The sequence below is a fragment of the Pteropus vampyrus genome, unplaced genomic scaffold, assembly GCF_000151845.1.
Source record: "Pteropus vampyrus isolate Shadow unplaced genomic scaffold, Pvam_2.0 Scaffold566, whole genome shotgun sequence".
Classification (NCBI taxonomy): Eukaryota; Metazoa; Chordata; class Mammalia; order Chiroptera; family Pteropodidae; genus Pteropus; species Pteropus vampyrus.
This window is the reverse complement of record NW_011889347.1, coordinates 445,416-468,209: the sequence shown is the minus strand read 5'-3', so window position 1 is coordinate 468,209 and position 22,794 is coordinate 445,416. Positions and strand designations below refer to the sequence as shown.

Genomic DNA, 22,794 nt, shown 5'->3' with positions numbered 1-22,794 from the left:
CACACCTTCCAAAGTTGCAGGGCAGGCCCACTCTCATTTACCTGGTGACAGGCATATCTGAATAAGTGATCTACCAGAAGCCAGATCTCCTTGGGGACCTGAAGGGGTTTCTCACTGGCACCTTCATCCAAGGGAACCATCTGCAGAAGGGATTTCTCCTAAGAGATGAAAAACAATGAGAATCAAAGGGGTCTCAATAAAAACTTCTGTCTGTAAAGCTTCAAATTCTGCTTTATATGGCTACAATTTGACATTTGTGTCTCAAGATTTTGTTGTTTTTTATTCACACTGGGGACACCCTTGGTTAGAAGGTACTTGTTACTGATTCCCACAGTTAGAAGATCTCCTTTTTTAGATGCTTCACTTAACTGTTAAGCATTCCATTTAGGTTTAATATGTTTATCACTGTATTGTGTGTTGTTAATATTATTTATCATTGTATTGTGTGTTATAAATCCTCTCAAGGGTGACACTGAGACCAGCAATACAGTCATGGTAGAGTCCATAGGCCACCAGAGACTTGCAGACCATTAAATTATAATTGTTAACACAGTACTCTGAGAGAGCAGCATCTACTTAAGTTTTTGTTGACTTTTAATTTATTCTTCTTTCAGGTTTAATCATAAATATTATAGTTTTCATTGTTGATTTAAATGAGGTTCTGTGGTCCTCAGGAATTAAAGACAATTTTCCACATAGACCTACATACATGAACTATTTCAGGCTTGATAGGTCTAATCGTAATGTACTAGAAGTCATAAACCTTAAAATCCAAAAATAGTAAACTGAATATAGCATAGCAAGAGCCAGAAATCTATGAAAAGTCTAGGGTCTCAGTCCAGAAGTTATTTTTCACACTAATAGCTCAGCAAAGATTTCTTGTGGTTTTGACTACCTTCACCTATCTTTCTACTTTCTGTTAGATTCTCCTGAAAGAATCTAAGAGAAATAGAGCAAATCAATAACTAAATCTAAACTTGAAAATGGCAGTGGAATAAACTCAATTATCTTATGTTTATACAGTCAAATATAAATTATATCAAAAAGATGTCTGGCATAGGTTAAAAGGCATCTGAAGGCAGCCTTCAGAAAAATCCTAGGGGAGAAAACAGTGACCAATGTTTTGTGTCTTTCCCCCTCCTCCACGAGGAAATTCTGTAAATTCCATCCACAACCTCCAGCCATGTGGCTATAAGGGAAAGAAAAGAAGCATTTCTCTACTTCCAGAGACTTTGTCTACTATTGCAGAGCTGAGGGCTGTTCTTAACATTAAGTTCTTCAGTAAGCACTGGTGGCCTTTTAAAGCCACTGTGTCTAAGGGAATGAGAAATAGAAGGGAGCATGACAGCTGGTTACCATTTAAAATCTAATTTTTCTACATTAACTTTGCTTCTTTTCTTTCTTTCCCCGGGCTTCTATCACTTGATATTCATGTTTCCTAGAGCTTCTATCAGTGGCTTATCCACTAACTTTTTTCCAGGTGTAAGTATTAAATCTAGGCATCCACATGATATCTGAGCCACAACACCATTCATAATGCACTCTGCTCACCTTAACCAAATGCAACACATGTAGATTCTTTAGCAGATGCCTCCAAACTTACCATATATAAATTATTCAGCACTGATTCATGCATGTACTTAAAAAAATCTGACATCCAATTGGTGCTAAGGTATTAAGGCAACACAAGGCACTGTCCAAGATGAAAAGATAGAACATGGCCTATTAACAGGAAACGGCTGGGAGGCAAAGCTGTTACAATCCTTAGTGGTTTAAAAAGGTTAATAAAATGTCAGTAGGTTATATACACCATCCACTATCCATTTTCAAATTAATGTGTGACCATATGAAATGTCATACTTATATCCTCAAAGTCTAGAGAAAGATCGTGCAAAGAAACAATACTTTTTTAAAAATCCACAAATTATCCTGAACTCTAATTTTCAAAGGGAAACCAGGTACACTTTGTCTTCCTTCAGTGAGACACATCTGGTACCTGATAAGCCCAAACATTTTAACCTTAGTGCCAATAACAGAAGAATAAAAACAGTACATCATCCCCATCATCAAAATCTCTGAACTCCACCAAATGGGGAGGTCTCATTAGATACTGTATGAAAGTGCTTTAAAAATGTTTTTCAAGCATATGCTTCCCTGCTTGATAGCCCTGTGTCGAGCCAGGCACTCTCCAGCTCAAAGAGGTGGAAAGCTGCAGAAGGAGTGCCTTACTAGGTTCTTTCACTAGGCATTCAGGAGACCTGGGTTCTTGTCCTTTCTAGCTCACACCCCTGATGTCAGGAGCAGTATATGACTCTAGTGAGTTTTACAATCTTGCTGGACCTTGGTTGCCTCATCAATTAAAATGGAGAAAACACCTTACCCTGTCTGAAGGCAGAGAGTTGGACCAGTAATCCCTTATGAGCTCATTCAGCTCTATGATTCTGTTCTACGCTCTATTTCTTGACCATATCTGGGTATTCTTTTGGTAATTCATTACATTATCACTAACCTCAAATCACTCTTACTGCAACGGAAAGTCACTTCTGGTTTTACTATCACTGGAAATGGAGGACAGCTAAATGGTATCCTGCTCCAACTCATGAGCTTTCAGATACCACCAGACTGCTCTTTACTTACTTCTCATTTCAAAAATACAAGTCTGGAACCTTGAGTCCTATTGCTTTTTATGTCCTGGGTCTCAATGACTGGACCAGTATAGTACATATCTTTCCTGTACTTCAGATATACTAAAAGACAGCGGGCAAGACTCTGGGGGATTTTCATAGAGTTAGAGGTTTTTCATATGGGAAAGCCTAGGGACAAATTCCAGGGACCACAGTTAAGTGTTAATCAAGCACAGGGAAACGTATAACCACCAACAGATTATATTACCTTTTCTAGGAAGCTGTCTTCTTCCTGAGAGCAGAGCAGGAAAAGAAAGTCATTGACAGATAGAAAATGATTAGAATTAATTTACAGAATTAGAAATAGATCAGTATTATTAGAACCCACAAGCTTACTAGACACATATGTTTTAAATAGTTTTGAATTCTTCAGATAAATCATGATTGTTGAAAATGGAACACATTCTCACATGCAAAGTTGTCTATTATGCATATTAAATTTTTGTGCAGTTTACTGAGACTATCATTCAAGAAACATACATGTTTCCAGTCCTAGACTTTTGTGTCCTTTGGCAGCTGTCAGTTGACCTGGCCAAATGCCCACTGATGTTTCCTTTTTATGTGCTGCTTGGAGGCAGGCTCTGCTATGGCACCATGTGGCTTCTTGCTCCATCATAATGCCACTTCAACGGGAGAATTTGGTTGTGAGCCTGACTATGGCCATTCAGGAGACGGTATGCTTCTCTTCTCTCAACTGTCATTCCTCTCACCCTAGTCAGCCACACTCCTTTCTATCTTCCTAAACCCACTCTCCTCCTCAAAGGCCCCTAGAGTCTCTAAATATGGTGGTCCCTCTGAAATGTAAATTAATTTCATTTCAGATCTTTGTGGTTCAGAACATCCATCTTTATTCCTATTGTGTTATCTTATAGAGTATAAGAGAAAAAAAAGAAAAGCAGGGGAGACGGAAGAAGCACTGAATTAGAAAGCTTTTAAACCATCTGTTGTTTGTGTTATTACTACAATCCAATTACAGCAGCACAACAATAACTACTGCCACCACTTAGGGAGCTTCCACCATGTAGTGGGAACTGTGCAAAGTGCTCATATACAATGTCACTCAGTCTGCGCACGTGTGCAAAGTGATATTATTCCCATTTTACAGATGAAGAAACTGAGGCTCTGAGAGGTTAAATTATTTGCCCAAGGTCACACTAATAGGTAGTAAGTGGCAGAATCAGGATTACAACTCAGGTTTGACTCCACAGTCATTACCACTATGCTCCCTTAGACAACTCAAAAAGAACAATATGACTGCTTCCTGAACAAAGAGGCAGAAAAATGCTGCGAGAATGTATTCCACTCCATAGCAGGCTAAAGACAGTGAAAAACCCCAGTTACAAGGCGGCAGAGTTAGTGGAAAGAGTACAGGCATTGGTACACTCCTGGATACAGATCTCTGTTCTGCCTCGTTACTTTTGTACAGACATCAAGCAAGTAACTAAACTTTGCAAAGCCTTCGTTTCATCTCTAAAATAGGGATAACTATATTTACCTCATAGGGACAGGGAAGCAGCCTAAACCCAGGGGTGGTGGAGCAGTGGGCCAGCAGAGTCTAGGTCTCTCAAAGCTCCTCACATCTCCCCAGCCAACTCCCAACTGGAATCCTCCAATTCCACCATGGGCCACCAAGAACTTGAGTATAAATCACACATTTCAGGTGTGGTAGTAAAAGGAGAAATCTGATCTTGCTGTCAGAGATGTGTAGGGGACTGAGGGAGTGGGGGAGTATGTGTTCCCTGGCATTGTGAGTGGTAATGCTGAGTGCATTTCCCCCAAATGACCATGTGATATATGGTGGGTAGGCTGTTAGTATTACTAGATACATTATGAATTAAACATTATTTTGTGGCTTTACCTAGACTTTGAAATATTGCATATAAGATGAAATTTAAAAAATCAGAGTAATAGTGCTTTATAAAATATACAGTATTTATAGTATTGTAATTACAATACTTTTTAGTGTCAAAGTTAGTTCCGAGCACCAAATATCTAATTTAACACAATTTTAGAACATTATCTTTTTTAAAATTTAGGACTACAGAGTAACAAGTAGAGAATCTATCTGACAAACTCAATTTTCCCTCCCATGCATACATGACACATGATACGATGAGTAAAACTAGGCAGTTTTTATATACTAACCTGTCAAACTAGTCCCTCAAAGCAGTTCTGAGCAGTGATCACAACCAGTGCAAGACACTGTGCTAATGCCTTTGAGGGGTAGGGAGGATGAGAAATGAGGCTACAGAGGAGAAAGACATGGTCCCTGACTTGGGTTTGCAACTGAGTTGGGATGAGGAGTGCCAAAGTTTATGGCCTGATATTGTTATAATACACAAGTATTAGTTCTCAGTAAACAAACAAAACAGCATTCAAAGGAAGGAGAGATGGCTTTCACCTGGGGCTGTCAGGGGACTTTTCACAATGGAGATGGGACCTAATTAGCCCTTAAAAGATTCATAGGATTTATCTTTGACTTATTTCACTGAGCATAATAACTTCTAGGTCCATGTATGTTGTTGCAAATGATAGAATTTATTTTTTCAATGGCTGAGTAATATTCCATTGTATATATGAACCATAACTTTTTTATCCAGTCGTCTGTTTATGGGCATTTAGGTTGCTTCCAATGGTCAGATGGGAGGGGGACTGGGGGGGGGGGGTGAAGGGTTAAAGAAGGCAAATTAGTAATTGATAGATGGTCACGGGGATGGGGAACACGGCATAGGGAATGTAGTTAGCATTAATGTAATGGCTAGGTGGAGAGCCAGAGAAGAGAGAGCAATTAGGGGGATCATTTTATAAACTATATAAATTTCTAACCAATGCACTGTATACTTGAAACTAATAATAAAATAAAATTTAAAAAAAAAAGATTCACAGGGTTTTAAAGGGTAGCAATATGGTGGGGATGTTACAAGTGGAAGGGGCAGAAATAAGTAAAGGTGCAGAGAAAGTATATCACAAGGTGAGATTAGGGAGAAGTTAGCTATATCGGGTTTGTAGGGAACATGGGAGGATATTGAGAAAAACAGTGGGAAATAAACCTGAAAAGGTATGTTGAAGTCAGATACTGGGTGACCTTGAACAACAGGTAAAACAATTTGGACTGCATTCAGCAGGCATGGGGGAGCCACTGACTACCTTTAAGCAAAGAAGCGACAGGCCCCAAAGCCGTATTACAGAAAGATCAATCTGACAGCCCTGAAGAGGAAAAATGGAAGGGATATAGAGGCAAAAGGAATTGTTAAAAGCTATCGAAGTAGGTCAAGCAGGAGAGAATAAACACCTTAACTAAAAATGAGAAAATTACACACACACACACACACACACACACACACAATCTCTGTACATATATATTCTCATCTCTGAATGTATGTGTACGTATGTTTGTGTGTATGTGTGTATATATTAAATGAATGGATGCAAAAGAAAACTCTGTTAGAAGAAATCAAAAAGACAGCAGATTTATATTGAGAGTTTGCTTCCCTGGCTACAGGCATAAAGTAGATGTAAATTATAGTTATTTCAACACTAGGCTCAAGTCTGAAAATAGAAGCACCACTTAGTCCCCACTAATAAATAGCACACTGCTAAGGTAGTCCTACAGTGACTGCTAATTACTTAGTTTAACTGACCTGCCCACTCTCTGCAAAAGGCTACATATTGATCACACTAAAAAAGGGAACGTAGTTTAGGATTTCCTCAGTGAGGCAACCTTGTACACTAAAAATGTATTGCAAATCATTATTCGTCCCAACGTTCACCCGTAGAGGAATTTTCCCAGTAGTAAATGCAGCTAAAATAATATAAAAGAGTCATTTAGAGGCAAATTCAAATTTAAAAATAAAAAGCAGAAAACTGAATGGATACTTAAATTCTACAAAGGATTACTTCATGTGAAATATAAAGAGAAGAAACACAAACCACACACCTAACAGGATCAGAAATGGGTGGTTAGATCAGTAAGACAAAGGAAACACCTAATAGAGAAATCACTGGGGATGAATTAATCACCAAATTGTTAATCTTGTTATTTCAAATTTTTGATACTGTTTTCCTAATAGACATGTCCTCAAGCAAATACAGTTTCTCCACCCATCCCTCGACTTTTTCTCATCTCTGTATTTACAATCCAAACCTTTAACCAGATCTGGCACATTCAAATCTGGTCTCTCCATTAGTCTAGTCTATAAGCAACACTGAAATGCTCCTCTAAATGTGTCCATTTACAAGCTCATAGCACTCATCAAAGCCTTCCGATGGTTCTAGATGCCCTCTGGCTCCAGCATAAACTCATCTGCTGATTTCAAGACCCTCATTCCTCTGCCCCCACCCTACCTAGTCAGCTTTATATGCTCTTATCCTTAATCTCTACTCTTCCCAGGGAAATCTTATAATTGTTCATACATGGTCCTTTTGCTTTCACCTTCTAACCTTTACTCATGATGTCCCTTACTCCTGAAAGAGGCTGCTCACCTAATATAGTGATACATGCTTCTTAAATACTTGGATTTGACTCAAAATATTTCTATGATGAACCCCAAAACACTTTCCTAGTCCACTTTATTCTTATGTGCTGAATTTATTTTTAGTTATGTTAATGTTACATGCATGAAATATTCATTAGAGCCAAAACACGCTGATTCTGAGATTGATTTTTACAGAGGTTAGCTGTTCAGTCAATAAGCTTTTATAGCACATGAGGGCTTGAGTAAATAGCACAGGAAAGTAATTTATTGTTAATACAAATTACAAGCTCCATAACTCTCATTCTAAGTGACTTTCCAAAATATGGACTTACCAAAAAGATTGGACATTAGCCAGTAAAGGTGGTTAATGTTTAGATTATCTCTAACCAAACTCTCGATTAACCTCAATTCAAATTTAGCTATATTGTACATATGAGCAAACTTTCGTGACCACTAAATTACAGAACTCACATAAACTGCATAATACTTTGTATCCAATGTGTAACAAATTAATATTGATGATTATATGCTACTTAATATACCAGTTAATAAACCAAAAAAGTCTATCTTAATTCTAGAAAAGAATAAAGATAATTATAGGTTCTCCTCTGTTTGCCACTTGAGCTAAACCCAACTCTTCCAGGAGTGGCAAAGTCACTGTCATTGAGAAGGGCAGGAAGAATGAAAAGGATTTATACCAGCTATGTAATGCTGCATTTGGTGGGAAGAGTAGGTTTGGCACAAGAATCTTTCTGAAACGGTACATGGAGAGTCAACACAGGCACTGAACTCATTTCTGGTTTTACTAAAAATTCAGAGTAAATAATACAAAGAAGACAACAGGTACCATTATTAATAACGCTGTCTCAGGGGATTTGAAATATCTTGGGTCTTGGAACAAAGATGAACAAACAAACCTAAGAAAGCATTTCCGAAGGGCAAAATCAAATCAAAACAGAGTGTGAAGGTATTACAAAAAGGGTACAGATGTTAGATTTCTTGTTTACTGCCCCATACTAATATGTATAATTTCCTCATCAATGAGATATAGGAATTTAATAACATGGAAATGCAACAGACTGTGAAAAGAATTAGAACCCTAAATCCTACAAAAACCTTTTTAAAAGAATAAATGATGACCACACACATACCATTTAATAAGAACTTAGCAATTTTGTAACAAAAAATGATAAAGGTTCTATTTTTTAAACTTTGAATCAGTTGTGCACAAAAAGAAGGAAAGGGCTTCCTATAGAGCAATTAACTCCATTAAAGATTTTTGGCTACTTCCTATTCATGGTCAAACATGGTTAAATCACCAGATAATATTTTAAATGAAATTTAAAAATTTTATGCTGGTTGAGCCTCCTTCTAATCACTTTAATATGGGACAATTACAGTAAAGGGTATTATAATGCTTTTGCCAACTCTGACCAAACGTTAAGCTAGATTCCAGTTTATAGGAAAAAAAGGTGTGATGAAGGAGTTTAAAGGGAAAGTTTAAAAAATTACGAAGAAGAAAAATGGTGTAGATGATAGAGGCTCTCTTCATCCCTCTAGTGACCAAATTGGGGTTGTGATGGAAACAAGCAGCAGCAGCAAGGAAAACTTGCCTGGGATCTAGAGGAACAAGCCATACAACTAGGGAGATATACGAGAAATCACCCTGCGATGGCAGAGGGTGGGATGGGGCAAGGACACGGAACTGCCCCGTCCTGAGCAGCTGAGTGAGACAGAGGCTGCGGCAGCAGCAGAAGCCTCTTAAAGGGGCCGCTTTCATGAGCAGATTTTCATGGTGACGGACCTGCTCACTCTGAGCACCAGTGCCCATTCGGTGGTGCACAGGGAGCACCAGGGACTTACAGGGAGACACTGTCGGAGTGAGGGCCGAGGCGAGACTTGTTCTGTACAAAAGTGCTGGTGGTATCCATTGTTCCCTCTTGGGCCCTTCCCCTCCCAGTGCCTGGACACAGCGCCACCATTGCTGTGATGTCATCAAACTGAATAACAGAGGTCGCTATGCCCAGAGGATTCCCTGAAACTCCATCTCTCCAAACTCGCAGCCCTACCCAAGCCACATCCAGGTACATCCTCAGCAAGTCAGGTGCCCCTTGCTGAGCAGTGCCTAGACTCACACTGGAGGCAGCTGGCCTCAGTTTCTGGTGTAGCCTTTTGAGGCAACTATAAGCACAGCATCTGTGGATTGCTTGCTGAATCTTAACAGGTAGCCTCGGAGGGACAGAGGCTTAGGCTAAATTTGGCCTGCAGCTGAACCCCTCTCAGGACTGTGCCACTGGACACCTACTTCACAAACCCACACTAATAAGACCGGGAGACTTAGGAGCTTCGCTTAGTACATAGAAACAGACACAGAAAGGCAGCCAAAATGGGAAGACAAAGAAGTAGAAACCATATGAGAGAACAGAACAGAGATCCAGATATAATGGAGTCAAGTAATCTAACAGACGCAGAGTTCAAAACACTGGTTATAAAGATGCTCAATGAACTTATGGAAAGTGTAGATAAATTCAGCGAGAACTTCAACAAAGAGATAAAAAACAAAAATGGAAATGAAAATTATAAAAGAGAACCAGTCTGAAATGAAGAACACATTATCTGAGATGAGTATATTAAATGGAATAAACAAAGGAATAAACAAACTGAATAAAGAAAAGGATCAAATGCCCTATCTAGAGGACAGGAAAGCCAAGGACATGCAATCAGAATGGCAAGAGATAAGATGCCAAGACTATAAAAATAATTTAAGGAGCATATGGGACACTATTAAGGGTCCAAATATCCATCTGATTGGCGTACCTGAAGAAAAGCAAGATGTTGAACAGTTGTTTGAAGAAGTAATGATGGAAAACTTCCCTAACCTGGTGAAGGAAATGGACATAAAACCCCAGGAAGCTCAGAGAATTCCCAAAATCAGGAATCCAAAGAGGTCCACACCAAGACACATCATAATTAAAATGCCAAAGGTTAAATACAAAGAAAGAATATTGAAAGCAGCAAGAGAAAAACAGTTACTTATAAGGAAACACCCATAAGACTGGCAGCTCATTTTTCAAAAGAAACTATGCTGGACAGAAGGACTTGGCACAAAATATTCGATAGGATGAAGACCCAGTATCTACAACCAGGAATACTTTATCCAGCAAAGCTACCATTTAGAGTTGAAGGACAGATGAAGAGCTTCCCAGACAAAAATAAGCTAAAGGAATTTATCGCCACCAAGCCAGTATTACAGGAAATGTTGGAGGGACTTCTTTAAGAAGAAAAAACTTGTATCAAAAACAGGAATAAAGAATGGTAACAACTACATTCCTAACAGTAAGTACCTTAAATGGAAAAGAATTAAGTGCTCCAACCAAAAGAGAGTGGCTGAAAGGATAAGAAAACAAGACTCCTACATATGAAAAGGAAGGGGATGGGAAATGATATTCCTTTGATGGACCTAGAAGGTATTTAAATCAGACAGAGAAAGACAAACAGTATATGATTTCACTTATATGCAGAATCTAAGGAATAAAAAGAACAAACTAATTAAAAACAGACTCACAAATATAGTGGACAATTTGGTGATGGACAGAGGGGAGGGAAGTTTGAGGGGCTGGGAGAATGGAGTGAAGGGTTAAAGAAGCACAAATTAGTAGCTGATGGATGGACATGGGGATGAGGAGCACAGCATAGGGAATACAGTTAGCATTAATACGTTGGCTAGGTGGAGGATCAGGGGAGGGAGGGAGCATCTGGGAGATCGTTTTACGAACTATATAGATGTCTAACCAATATACTATATTCTTGAAACTAATTACAATAAATAAATTTTTAAAAATTACGAAGAAACAATCAGACAAGTTTAGGAAATGGTGGATTCATGACTGGACAATTGCACTGGACTCTTAAAAATGCAATGCCATTAAAATAAAAAAGGGGAGAACTGTTCTACTCTAAAAGAGACTGCAGAGACCTCACCAAATGTATTGTATGAATCCAGATTGGATTTTGGCTTTAAGAAAGCTACAAAATGAATACTTGGGACAACTGGAAAAATCTGGATATGGACTGGCTAGTTTTCTTAGGTGTAATAATGGTACTGTGCTTATATAGAGGTTGTCCTTTTTCTTAAGAAAGGCAGACTGAAGTATTCACTAGTGAAAGTGCATATCATCCCTTAATTTAAAATGGTACAGCAAAAAAATTAAGTATCTCTATATATGTATGTAAGGCATGTGGGTGTTCGTTGCACTGTTCTTTCAATTTTTCTGCACATTTGCCATTTTCAAAATCAAAAAGTTGGGAAAAAGAAAGCTGGGAAATGGTGTTTAGGGTGGAGAGAAGGGGATATGAAAGAGAAACGACTTCATTTAGAATATATTCTAAAAGGTTAAATATTAAATTTGAAAGACAGGAATATGGTGGTAGAAGAAAAAACAAGTATGAAAAACAACAGAATGTCAGGATATGAATTTCTGAAGAAAATGGTTCTCTCTCAGAGGTAATACACTCAGTCATGAGGGCTCTAGGGAAACAAGTATAATTCCAAGAAAGAATGCTAGGACTGCATTCAAGTGTTTTAATCTGCTATCTGAGTCATAGCTAAAACAATTCCATGGCAAGAGAACAGATCACACTCAGACAAACCAGCAGCCTGCCCGCTGGTCCAGCCCTTCCCGATAGATGATACAATCACTGCCATAGATGATAGAATCACTGCCGTTGGCTAGGGCAAAAGGATCAAGTGAATTCCAATGGTAATGATAATGTATGGCTGTCACGTACCTAACTTTCCTTGGTAAAAGACCAAAAATATACTTTTATAAGCCCAAAGAGGTCTGCACACGAATTCAACGTACTTTCATTTAGAAGAAAACTTAATAGGATGAACTTGTTACTAAATCAATTTATGTCACTGAAGATAATACAGGCATTTTCTCCACAAAGACACTGATTTTATAGCTTGGTGATGGGAAACTTCTTCCTTTCCTTTATTACGCAAGTCACATAAAACATGTATCACACTTCTATGCACCTTATAATAATCTGGAGTGCAAATATATGCCGATTCCTAGGCCTCACACCCTGAGATTCTGATTCTATTGCTGGAGGTGAGCGGGAAGAGGGACCTGGACTTGCATAAGGGCCCCAGGAGTTCTGAGGCAGGTACTCTGAGGTTCACGGATAGGTCTGGGCTGCAAACAAGCAGCCGAGTTTGACCTAGATTAGATATGATATAGCGAAGAGTAGTGGACTGGGAGTCAGAAAATCTCGGTGATAGATCTGTCACTAACTTATTGCATTTTGGGCAAGTGATTGTCTCTGTGCCTTGGTTTTCTCTTTCATTTAATGAGCATAATACTGCCTCTCCCATTTACTGTACCTCACATACATGCTAATTTATACAAAAGTGACTTGGAAGTATGAAGAGCATAACAAACAAGCATTATAGAAGGGAATCTTTATTGTAATTCAGTGAATTTAAGTATCATCTATTATATTCCTGACAAGAGCCAAATATAGATTATCCTCTCCTCTTTCCTTTTAGGCTTAATTCAATGAAAGCAGTGCTAGAGTAAATGAGTCCTATTCTTATTTATCACTTTACAGTCCCCCTTGCCCCCAAGAAAAGAGAAAGCACAGAGACAATGAGGACATCACTTAAGTATTGTGAAAATTGTATCTACAGGAAGTTCATGTCTTAGAATGTTTCTTACCAAGTCTATGAGTTTGGTAACAGGAACTTCTCGGATTGGTCTTTTCATTCGGCACAAAGCCTCTAAGGATGTACCAAAACAACTTGGGAGGTAATTTCCACTAATGGTCAAGAAGTAATCTTTGCCTCGATCCAGGTGAAGGACAAGAATATCTTCAATTTTATCTTCCCCTGAGTTCAGGATGGTCACAGAGTCTTTGCTGACATACACATCAAGAGAAATGTCCACTGTCTCATCTGAAATGTAAGAGATGACACATGACAACAGAAAGTTCCAGTGGAAAACCAAAATGGGGTTAAGAACCAACAGAAGTGTTCTCTAAAATATCATCAAGTGACAAAGGAGAGATTGGACACACAAAAGACATATCTCCAATATAATAACAATGAAGGTAAGAGACGTATGGTTAGAAAACAAGAAGTTAAACAAAGGCAGGGGATATGGGAATCATGAGGAGATGGTACATCACAAACAGAGATGATGGTAAAGGGAAAACTCACTTGGCTCCAAGTAGCCCTCAAAAGGTTCAGCCCGAAGCCATGGCTTGCAGTACTGGCTGTCATTAAGTTTAGGGATGAAAGAAAAATGGCAAGGAACCTGTCCATTGTTGCTGATCTGGAACTTCTCTTTTTGTAGTTGCCGAAACTTCACATTCTCAAACACAAACTGGGGAATAACAGACAGACACAAACATGTATCACTAGTAGGGGAAGTAAGTCAGTTGGATTATTCCACAGAAAATATGAATAAAGAATAAGATAATTATTAGCCAGGTGTGCAACTGCCATATACACTCGCCAACTGAGCCAGCTATACACCATCCCCTCTCATATATTATTATCCTCAGACCAGATGAGGAGTTAGGCAGCTACTTCTCTAGGCCATTCTGATTGTTCCTGGGATCCTAAGAGGTTAATCTAACCTTGGGTCAGGGCATTCATCCCGTGACCGAGTCCTGGTTCCTGAGATATGATATTTTAGCAACTCTGAAATATTAAATAAGAGTGGCTAAATCTGAGGGCTTCTTTTGTGCCAGGCGCTGTTTTAAGAGCTTCGCATGTATTAACTTGTATAATCCTCACAACTACCCTTTTATCCAGAAAAGGAAACTGTGGCTCTAAAAGGGTAAGATAGTCACCTGTGGTCATACATGTACTAAATGGCAGTGCTGGGATTGTAATGGAGGCAGTGTGACTTCAGTATACATGGTCTTCACCACTTGCCGTGTTGCCTTCTATGAATAACATGGTTTCCCCTTTGCTAACCAGGATGGGCAATAGACAGGATAGCCACATATTTTTACTCACCTCTCTTCTGCTGAGTTCTAAGGAAGGAAGGAAGTCATTTTCCATTCTATCCATAATGCGTACAATATCTTCAAATACTTTCCGATACCTCCGTTCATCCACAACCTTCACCTGAAAGAAGATATACCCCTTTTTGGGGTCTTACATGTTCCTAGCTCATCTTCCTTTGAGATTACCTAACAATTTAAAACTGATCATTACAGCAACCATTTAAAATGTACTGTGGTACAAACAACATTCTCAAACACTTTCTGGTATCTCACTCCATCCACAACTTTTACCTGAAAGAACGCAGATCTTTATTTTAGTCTTATAGGCTCTCGACTTAAATATCTCTAAGAGTCTAACAATTTTTAAAAGGTCACTAAAGCAAATATAAATTAAACTAAGCATTACAGAATCACACACTTTCAAGTAAAGGTAAGGTTAATTGGTTACTTTCCTGGAAAAATTAAACCTCTGTGCTAAGAAGCTTGGCAATAACTATAAATATTTGGGAAGAATATTTTCTTGCTCCATGGTTATTAGGTGGTGGTGAAGATGTGATGATTTTGTAAAATGATTTCCTGCACTGTACAGAATAACAGTGTCAAAACATACCTGTTAATTGTTTCTAACAATGATCATAAACTATTGAAATAGCAGAAAGGATGATTAAAGAAAGCACTTAGCTCTATTTGCTGCCATACACAATGCTAAGGATCATAATATCAATGCTCAGATTATAATGATAAAGGTATGTTAGTAAATAGAGCCTATGGCCATTTTAGTAAATGGCTAACCCAAAATATCCTAGATAAAAGTGTGACAAAAGACAAGTCATTCTGACGAAGAGATCAAAAACCTCCCATTTGACACAGCACTTTCAGCTTCCTGACATAGCTGCACTTTCTTCACTATTAAAACTTCATACAAATCTATGCTAAAAATGAACATAATTAACACAGCATTTTAACTTATTGAAAACCCGGTTTCTTTTTAGAATGGAAAACTTCACAAATTCGATGTCAAAAAAAAGTTGATGCAGGTAGTAGAGGTTGTGATGTGGGAAATAAAAACATTAAAGCTGAGTCAATTATCTCAAAGACTGGGGAGGTTTTTACATATCTGAAATATAACACTTGAGAACTAGGAGCAAGCAATCACTAGTGTCACAAGGGTCATACTATAGCATCAAGTTGAGAAGAATTTTATACTTTCTAAATACTTTCACAAAACTTTGCAACTTTTTATCTCAAAAAGTATTTTACATGTATCATCTTATTTTCACAACAACTTGCGAGGCTACCAAAGCAAGGATTATTCTTCTTCTAATAGTTGAGAACATTGAGATACAAAAAGATCAACTAAATTGCTGATACAGTTAATACCACAGGTGATACCTGGACCTCTAGTGTAATACCCTTTACAAAATATCAGGTAGGCAAGAGGATCAACTCAGGTAGGCATTAAAAATGCAGATTTTTTTGGCCTACTAATCATAATCTCTGGGGTTGGGGTCCATGCATCTGCATTTTCAAAGCTCTCCAGGCGATTCTTATGTCTACCAAAGTCTGAGAACCAAAGCAACAGATACCATTACCAAGTGCAAGGGTAGGAACCCTATCTCAGCTTAATCTCAGCCAGCTCACAGCAAGTCTTCTAAAGTTAATTTGTCACTAAGTACTTGGTCTCTTTGTTAACAGTCACTGATACTAATGGTGGTAAAAATATAATGTGGCTTTTAATACCTCTAATCATAGCATGCCCAAGAGTCTAAAATATGGTGGTTACTCAATAAAATCGAAGCTTTTCTCAGCAGGTTATCATGATCATTGCCCTTAATGGCACATTAAGGATAATAAAGGGGGAAAACACCATAGAATGTCACCACCTGATACATCCATTTCAGAAAAGGAAATCACTGACAAAATCAGCAATTAAGAAAAAAGCACAACGAGCTAGATCTTTATGTAACCACATGGATAGCTCTCCAAGACATGACACTGAATTTAAAACAAAAAGCAAGCTGCAGACCAACACATATAGTGACCATTTATGCTCTTTCTACTACCTCCACAATGCCTCTGTAGTTCCAAAGAACTTACTAACTAGATATGCCTTCAGATACTATATTTTTAATCCCACCTAATTTCTAGTTTATACTTGGGGACTGCCATTTGGTCTCAACACATATGAGACCATTTATGATATATACACACCAGCATGCAAAGCAATACTATATTGTCTGTGGGTAAACAGAAAAGTATATGCAAAGGTCTAGAACCGTGCAGTCAATAGAATAGCCAGTAGCCACACAGGAACATTCCAATTACTTCAAAGTAAATAAAATAGAAAATTCAGTTCTCTAAGTCACACTAGCCATATGTCAAATAGTCAATAGCCACCAGCAGCTAGTAGCAGCTAGTAGCTACTGTGCTGGACAGTACATTTCCATCATCACATGAAAACCTATTGGACAGTGCTGGTCTAGAAAAACATAAATTCCTAAGGGTAACTGGGTTGGTTGGGGAGTGGGGGTTTGGGTAAAGGTGGGAATGAGGGATACAATAGTAATTGAAAAACTTCAGCCTTATCTGTAAATTTTCCTTAAAATATATATTTTTTCATTTTAAATTTAATTGAGTTCCTGAGTAATTTAAAAAGTATTAAAAACTACAACAGTAGACCTTTATTAAAGATGCACAAAAATATACAAGTATGGAAAAATTTTAAATATCCTGCTGAGAGCTCTGGATTAATATATATGGAGTATCACAAATATCCCAAGGTTATGAAAAGAAATACAAACAAAAAAGCCAAGCATAGCTGATTAAATCAAAAAGGTTAGTGTTTGGGGAAAGACATCCTTTTAAAAATGGATTAAGAATACTCAAATGGTGAAAACAGGGCAGTCCCCAAGTATAAACTAGAAATTAGGTGGGATTAAAAATATAGTATCTGAAGGCATATCTAGTTAGTAAGTTCTTTGGAACTACAGAGGCATTGTGGAGGTAGTAGAAAGAGCATCTATAGCTTAGGAGTTAAACAGACTTAAGATTTGATTCTCAGCAATCCTAGTTGAATGCTCTTAAAGAAGTTATTTAAATGCATTGGTTCTCCATTTGCTCATCTGTTAAAAGAGAAATATTTAACTCAAAGCATTGTTGGAAGGACTTAATGAGATGTGTGTAAATTGCCTAGCACAGTCCCTGACACATACTAGCTACTATTTGAGGAACACTTCTTATTTTAAAATTTCAAAATGGACAAAAGTAAAGTCATGATTGCCTCAGTAAAATTTAGACTCTATTCTAAGACGAAGAACTATTTTTACAAATAAAAGAAATGCCTTAAAGTCATTTCCCTTTAAGAAAAGAGTACAATAAGACAGGTTGGTGATAACCCATCTCAGAAGCCTCCAAAATTGACATGTACGCAGAGGAAAGTAACTACCCTCCTATACTCTTGCATGTCTTACCTCTTTAATCCTCATAAGTAGGTACTATTTTATTTCCATTTTACAGAGGAGAAAACTGAGACACATAAATGTTACATAAATTTTTCATGGTTATACAGAAAGTGATTGAGCTGGGATAAAAATCTAAGCAGTCTAGCTACAAAGTCCAACCTATCAAGCACTGCGTTATGTAGAATCTGACAAACTGCATGACCACAGATCTGAAAAAATCTACAAGAAAAAACCTAAACGTGCTAGCTGTCATAAATTAAATCAATAAGATCCCAAGTTATAACTTGCATACTAATAACACAGGTAGAAAATACAACGTGAAAACAGAAACTTTATAAAAGAGACAAAAATTAAATAATTGGTCATTCATCTAGCTCAGGATACAGTAAAGTTAAAGAAAAATTTATAACCTGTGCTGCTGGATGGGAAAACTTCACTAGAGTAGGGTTGACAATATGCTTATGGTATTCAGAAATTTGGTTGTATTCTGGCCGGTCTGTACCTTTGCTCCTGCTATCTCCACCCCTCCACCTAGAATCTCTCTCCCCGTGCTTCTGCTCCTTACTATTTATTTGATGAAAAGCTACTCATCCTCTAAAACTTAGCCTCTCTTTTTTATGTATGAGGACTTTAGGAGGCTAAGATTACTACCATTATGCAGCATGAGAAACATCTGTGTCACTAAAGGGTCTGGAGCGTTAAGAGCCACAGAGACAGCATTTAGGAGGGTCGAGGGCACTAACTTCTCAACGTTGCAAATGACTGGCTATGGAAACATTTATGGCTCACTGAATTACTGATCTGTTCTGAGTCTAAATAACGCTCTAAGAATATATACTTAACACAAAGACAAATGAAAGAACAAGCAAGTGTTTACCCCAATATGGAAGAGGGCGCTAACGGGCTTGTGATCACTGGTTTTCAGTTCCATATGACTCCGGTAATGAAGCTGATTAACATTTGTTCCTCTCCAAAGAATTCGGTCACACCATGCTGGAACCCGACATTTCCCACTGCAAATAAAGAAAATTATAAAGAGAATATCCCATGTAAGAATGTATAATCTACCACACTGGTTCAGACCTGGGTTAGGCCCTCTTCTTATATACTTATCCTTTCTTAACAACCCCAACTATTATCTTCCCTACTATATTGCAAGCTCTTTGAAGGGACTGTGTCTACTTGTTTGCCACTGAATTCTCAGCCCCTAGCACAGTATCTGTTGCAAAACAGGTATTCAATGGACAGTTATCTAATGAATGAATGAACAGTGCTCCTAAGATTAGTACTATAACTTCAACAACCTCGTCCCATGGGAATGTATAATAATACTCTCTTAAAATATCCTCAGAAGGTCAGGATTATATTCAGAACACATCCTCTTCCTTTTCCTTTGCAGCTCTATGAACTGCAATGATACTTCACAACAGATAGACAACTAATCTAAAATTCCAATCCTATATTCCTAGACTGGGCTTAATCTCTGGATATGAGTAATAGTAGAGATTTCTCCTTTAAACCTGAACTTTTATGGACAAGCCTAGCTTCTTGTAATAGAAATGAACTAACATCTAAGTATGCCAAGTCTGAACACATAAGAGCCTATAGAGTATCAAGGATAGGGGAAATGCCCACTCGTCATTCTATTAAAATAACCAACCTCATACACTTGATCCAGAAGGTGACACAAATAAGTTCTTATCAGTAGCTTGTAAGTTGATTCTTAAGTCAGGTGAGTGTAAGAAATAAGGCCAGTGTACAGATCTCCTGTCAGTGTCTCTTTTCACTTGCTGACCAGCTCCTGTGGAGCACAGACTTCTCCTTACCACACTCTATTACTCTCTGAGTCTAAAGAAGATGAATATACCCAGGGATTCACTCTTTCGAGTTTCTGGGCTCAGCCAGCCAGCAAACCACAGGAAACAAAGAAATAGATGGTAGGTAGAAGACAAGTAGTTACCAGGAATGGAATGACAATGGCACTTTACTGAGAGTAATTAGGAAATCAAAGGGCCTCCCAGACAGTGGGTCTCAGCTTTCATTATCAGTTACATAGGTTGGGCCCAGGCATCAGTATTTTTTAAAGCACGAAGAGATTCTAATATGTACTCAGGACTGAGAATCACTGTGCTAGAAAAACCTTTCATGGCTCTTTGTTTTCATCTCCTGGTGTCTTAAGTTAAAAAGTTAAGAAACAGTTTGGAAAAAAAACAGAACAGGGCAATGGTAAGGAAATAGGGGCAAGATCAGGAAGGTCAAAAATCTAAGCAAGTCTGCTGAGGTGACAGAAATAAGGCATTGCAGGCAGTCCATAAAACTTTAACAGCCCTGATATAGAAGTTACACGTTTTTAAGATACACTCACCTTTGAGTACACATGAATTAAAAACTTCTGTAATAGTACTGAGCCATTAGATTTTTCATATCTGCTTCTGCATGACCTAAAAATTTCCTAGCCCTTCACCAGTATGGATGGACAGAAATAATATAGGGTCTTAACATATTCCATGAGGAGGTTCTTGCTACTTTACCTGGAATCCCATCGATCTGTTTTAGAGTCATACTTATAAGTGGGGATAAACTTGATTTCCCCTTCGGTGAAGTCTGCGAAAGCTTTTTTCTGTGTGCGCTGAATATTTAGCTGGCAAGGGAAAGAAGCATCACATAAGCAGGGTAATACCATCTTAAAATAAGTGACAATCATACTGATCAGCCATTCCTAAGTATCTAATTTCACAGCCTTTGCCATTGTCAGAGTACATAAATAAAATTTCTGTACCTTATGAAATAAAATTTCTGTAGCCTCACAGCACCTAAACTCACCAGTTCCCTGAAGTTGGACAGGAACCATCCAGTACAATTTTAATTTTTAAAAAAAGCACACAATGTTGAATGAATAATTCCGAAAGCCAAATTCAGCAAATAGTTACAGATCATTTTGAAAGTTATCCTTGCTCAACTATTTACTAGAATTACATAAGACTCCAAATTTATTCCAACTGTATGCTCTTTGGAGGCAGGAGAGGATGCCATATAAAGAAATTAGCCAGGTAACCTCAATGCGAAGGAAGACTTGGCCAAGACAGGCTTACTACAAAAACCATTCTACTATAAAACACCTGAATTTTAACTAAAGAAAATCAAAAGGTCTCACACAAAGATTTAAAGACATTCAAATCAAGTTGAAACATTTTCTTTCCTCATTAAGAAACATTCACTTTTAGCAGCCAGTATCCATAAGCTGAAATAAAAATTCAAGTCACGTGCTAGGTTCCAAGGAAAATTAACAGAAAACTAGCTTCCTGAATATCAAGTTTTATATACATGTTACCAAATCGATGCTTTCCCCACAGGTTTTAGCATCCATAACCTAGCTATCCCAAACTTTTCAATCAATTTTTATCAGACCACAGTCTGTGCTATTTGTACCAGACTTTTCTTCTGTGCTTCCCAATCCCCTCACAGGGCCTCCCTTTTACTGCCAAGATGTTGCTGAGCCTGCCAAGTAATCACAGAGCAGCTTTCCCTGCTCCATCTGCCAAACTACATCAACACAGCTGAAGGCCCACTTCCTCCAGGAAGTGTTCTCCAATTCATCCCAACCATTCCTCAACTTACTGACACAAATCTCTTCTTGATAAAGACTTGATGAATAAACCTTATATATTTTTATCACTAAAACTATCTCTCTTTCTACCACCTAAGTGCTTAATAAATGCACTACAAACCTTGTGTGTATTCACTGCATCACTAGTCACACTGTTCCCCAAGACAATGAGACCTTTCCATCTATTTCTAGAGTAAGTCACACCTTCCACACATCTATCTCATAAACCTAACAATTTTATCTGCTATCTAAGAAAGTACCTATAAAATGAAAATATACTTACCTGATCAAATTTCAAGAGTCTCTGAAGGTCATTCTTGTTAATAAGACCCTTCACTTCATTGGCATCAGGCATGCAAAGTCTATAGTTCAAATCTCCCAACCATATAACAACACTGAAGATCAAGAAATATATAAATGAAGTACCAATAATTAGCATAAAAATCAATCAGAGAAGAATGGAGAGCAGAAAAATGGGTAGATTATTGATAAGGATTCATTTATCGCTATCTGACAACCTGAGAGAGACTAGGGATTACAAAATATGTGGGTGGATAGGCACTCCATACATGAAGAACAAAGATGGGGAAATACAGTATATGTATGGGATTCAGAAGCCAAGGAGTTAACTGCCTGAGAGAACCATGTAGTTTATTTACTGAACTAGCTTTCAGTAAAATTTTGCCTGGTTGTTTGCCAGGTCTCTTGGGGAATCTGAATGTTTTCTGCCTCGCTAAGCCCTGATGTTCTGCAGACTCTTTGCTAAGGTCTGCGTGGCCTGAACAACAGCTCTCATAGGCAGGGCTCACTAGGAAAAGTGAATCTGGGGCTTTCCACTGCAGCCAATCTGTCTATCGCTGCACCAGATCTGCACTCCAAATCCCAGGCAGGAAAGAAACTGGCATACTATGGGATGCAGGCTCCCATGTGATCCTCAGGCTCCCAATCACAGCAACAGACTCTTAAATGTGCTGAGAATCCCACAGGTGAGACCCTGAAACTGTATCAAAATGGATTCTCCTATAAGCTATTGCAAGTTCTGAATGAGTCTCTGCCAATCTTAAGTGCAACATGAAATTTCTGGAACCTTAGGGAAATAAATCTATAAAATTTCAGGGCAACTTTATGACATTAATGTCAAGGTCTTGATTTCACTGTGGAAAAGAATTTCATATGTTCCTAATTGTTGAGACTATATGGAAACGGGCCAACATCGCTACTCTTCCCTACTCTGTCCTCAATCACCCTACTCTCTATTGATTCTAATACCCCTAAATTATCTTTTGTTTTCCTATAATTCCCATCTCAAATGACTTTTTCCAAACTAATTTACAACTAATCATTTTCTACCACTCAATACATTTCTCAACTGATTTCTGCTTCTATATCCTTAAGTCTCATTCTTCACTAGCCTTTCTCTTATATTATCCTACTGATTCACTGGGGTCTTTAAATCTTTGCCACCCTTATTCTTAATGCCACAGCTATTAAAAGGAATAATGTAGATCTATATATACTGGCTTGAAAAGAGATCCACAATGAATAGAATA

General features: G+C 38.0%; 1 protein-coding gene across 3 annotated transcripts in view; it reads right to left on the bottom strand.

Moving 5' to 3' along the window:
• OCRL (OCRL, inositol polyphosphate-5-phosphatase) overlaps positions 1-22,794 on the bottom strand; it is a 55,303-nt gene that overhangs the window by 5,590 nt on the left and 26,919 nt on the right. For 2 of the 3 annotated variants that reach the window (XM_023525480.1, XM_023525482.1), the window contains exons 13-20: positions 21,528-21,639; positions 20,169-20,278; positions 18,515-18,650; positions 14,187-14,297; positions 13,380-13,545; positions 12,880-13,115; positions 2,893-2,916; positions 42-158 (exon numbers count right to left, since the gene is read on the bottom strand). In XM_023525480.1, the coding sequence (XP_023381248.1) occupies positions 42-158; positions 2,893-2,916; positions 12,880-13,115; positions 13,380-13,545; positions 14,187-14,297; positions 18,515-18,650; positions 20,169-20,278; positions 21,528-21,639 (1,012 nt within the window). The remainder of the gene's footprint in view (positions 1-41; positions 159-2,892; positions 2,917-12,879; positions 13,116-13,379; positions 13,546-14,186; positions 14,298-18,514; positions 18,651-20,168; positions 20,279-21,527; positions 21,640-22,794) is intronic. The other variant, XM_023525483.1, reaches the window with a different exon arrangement.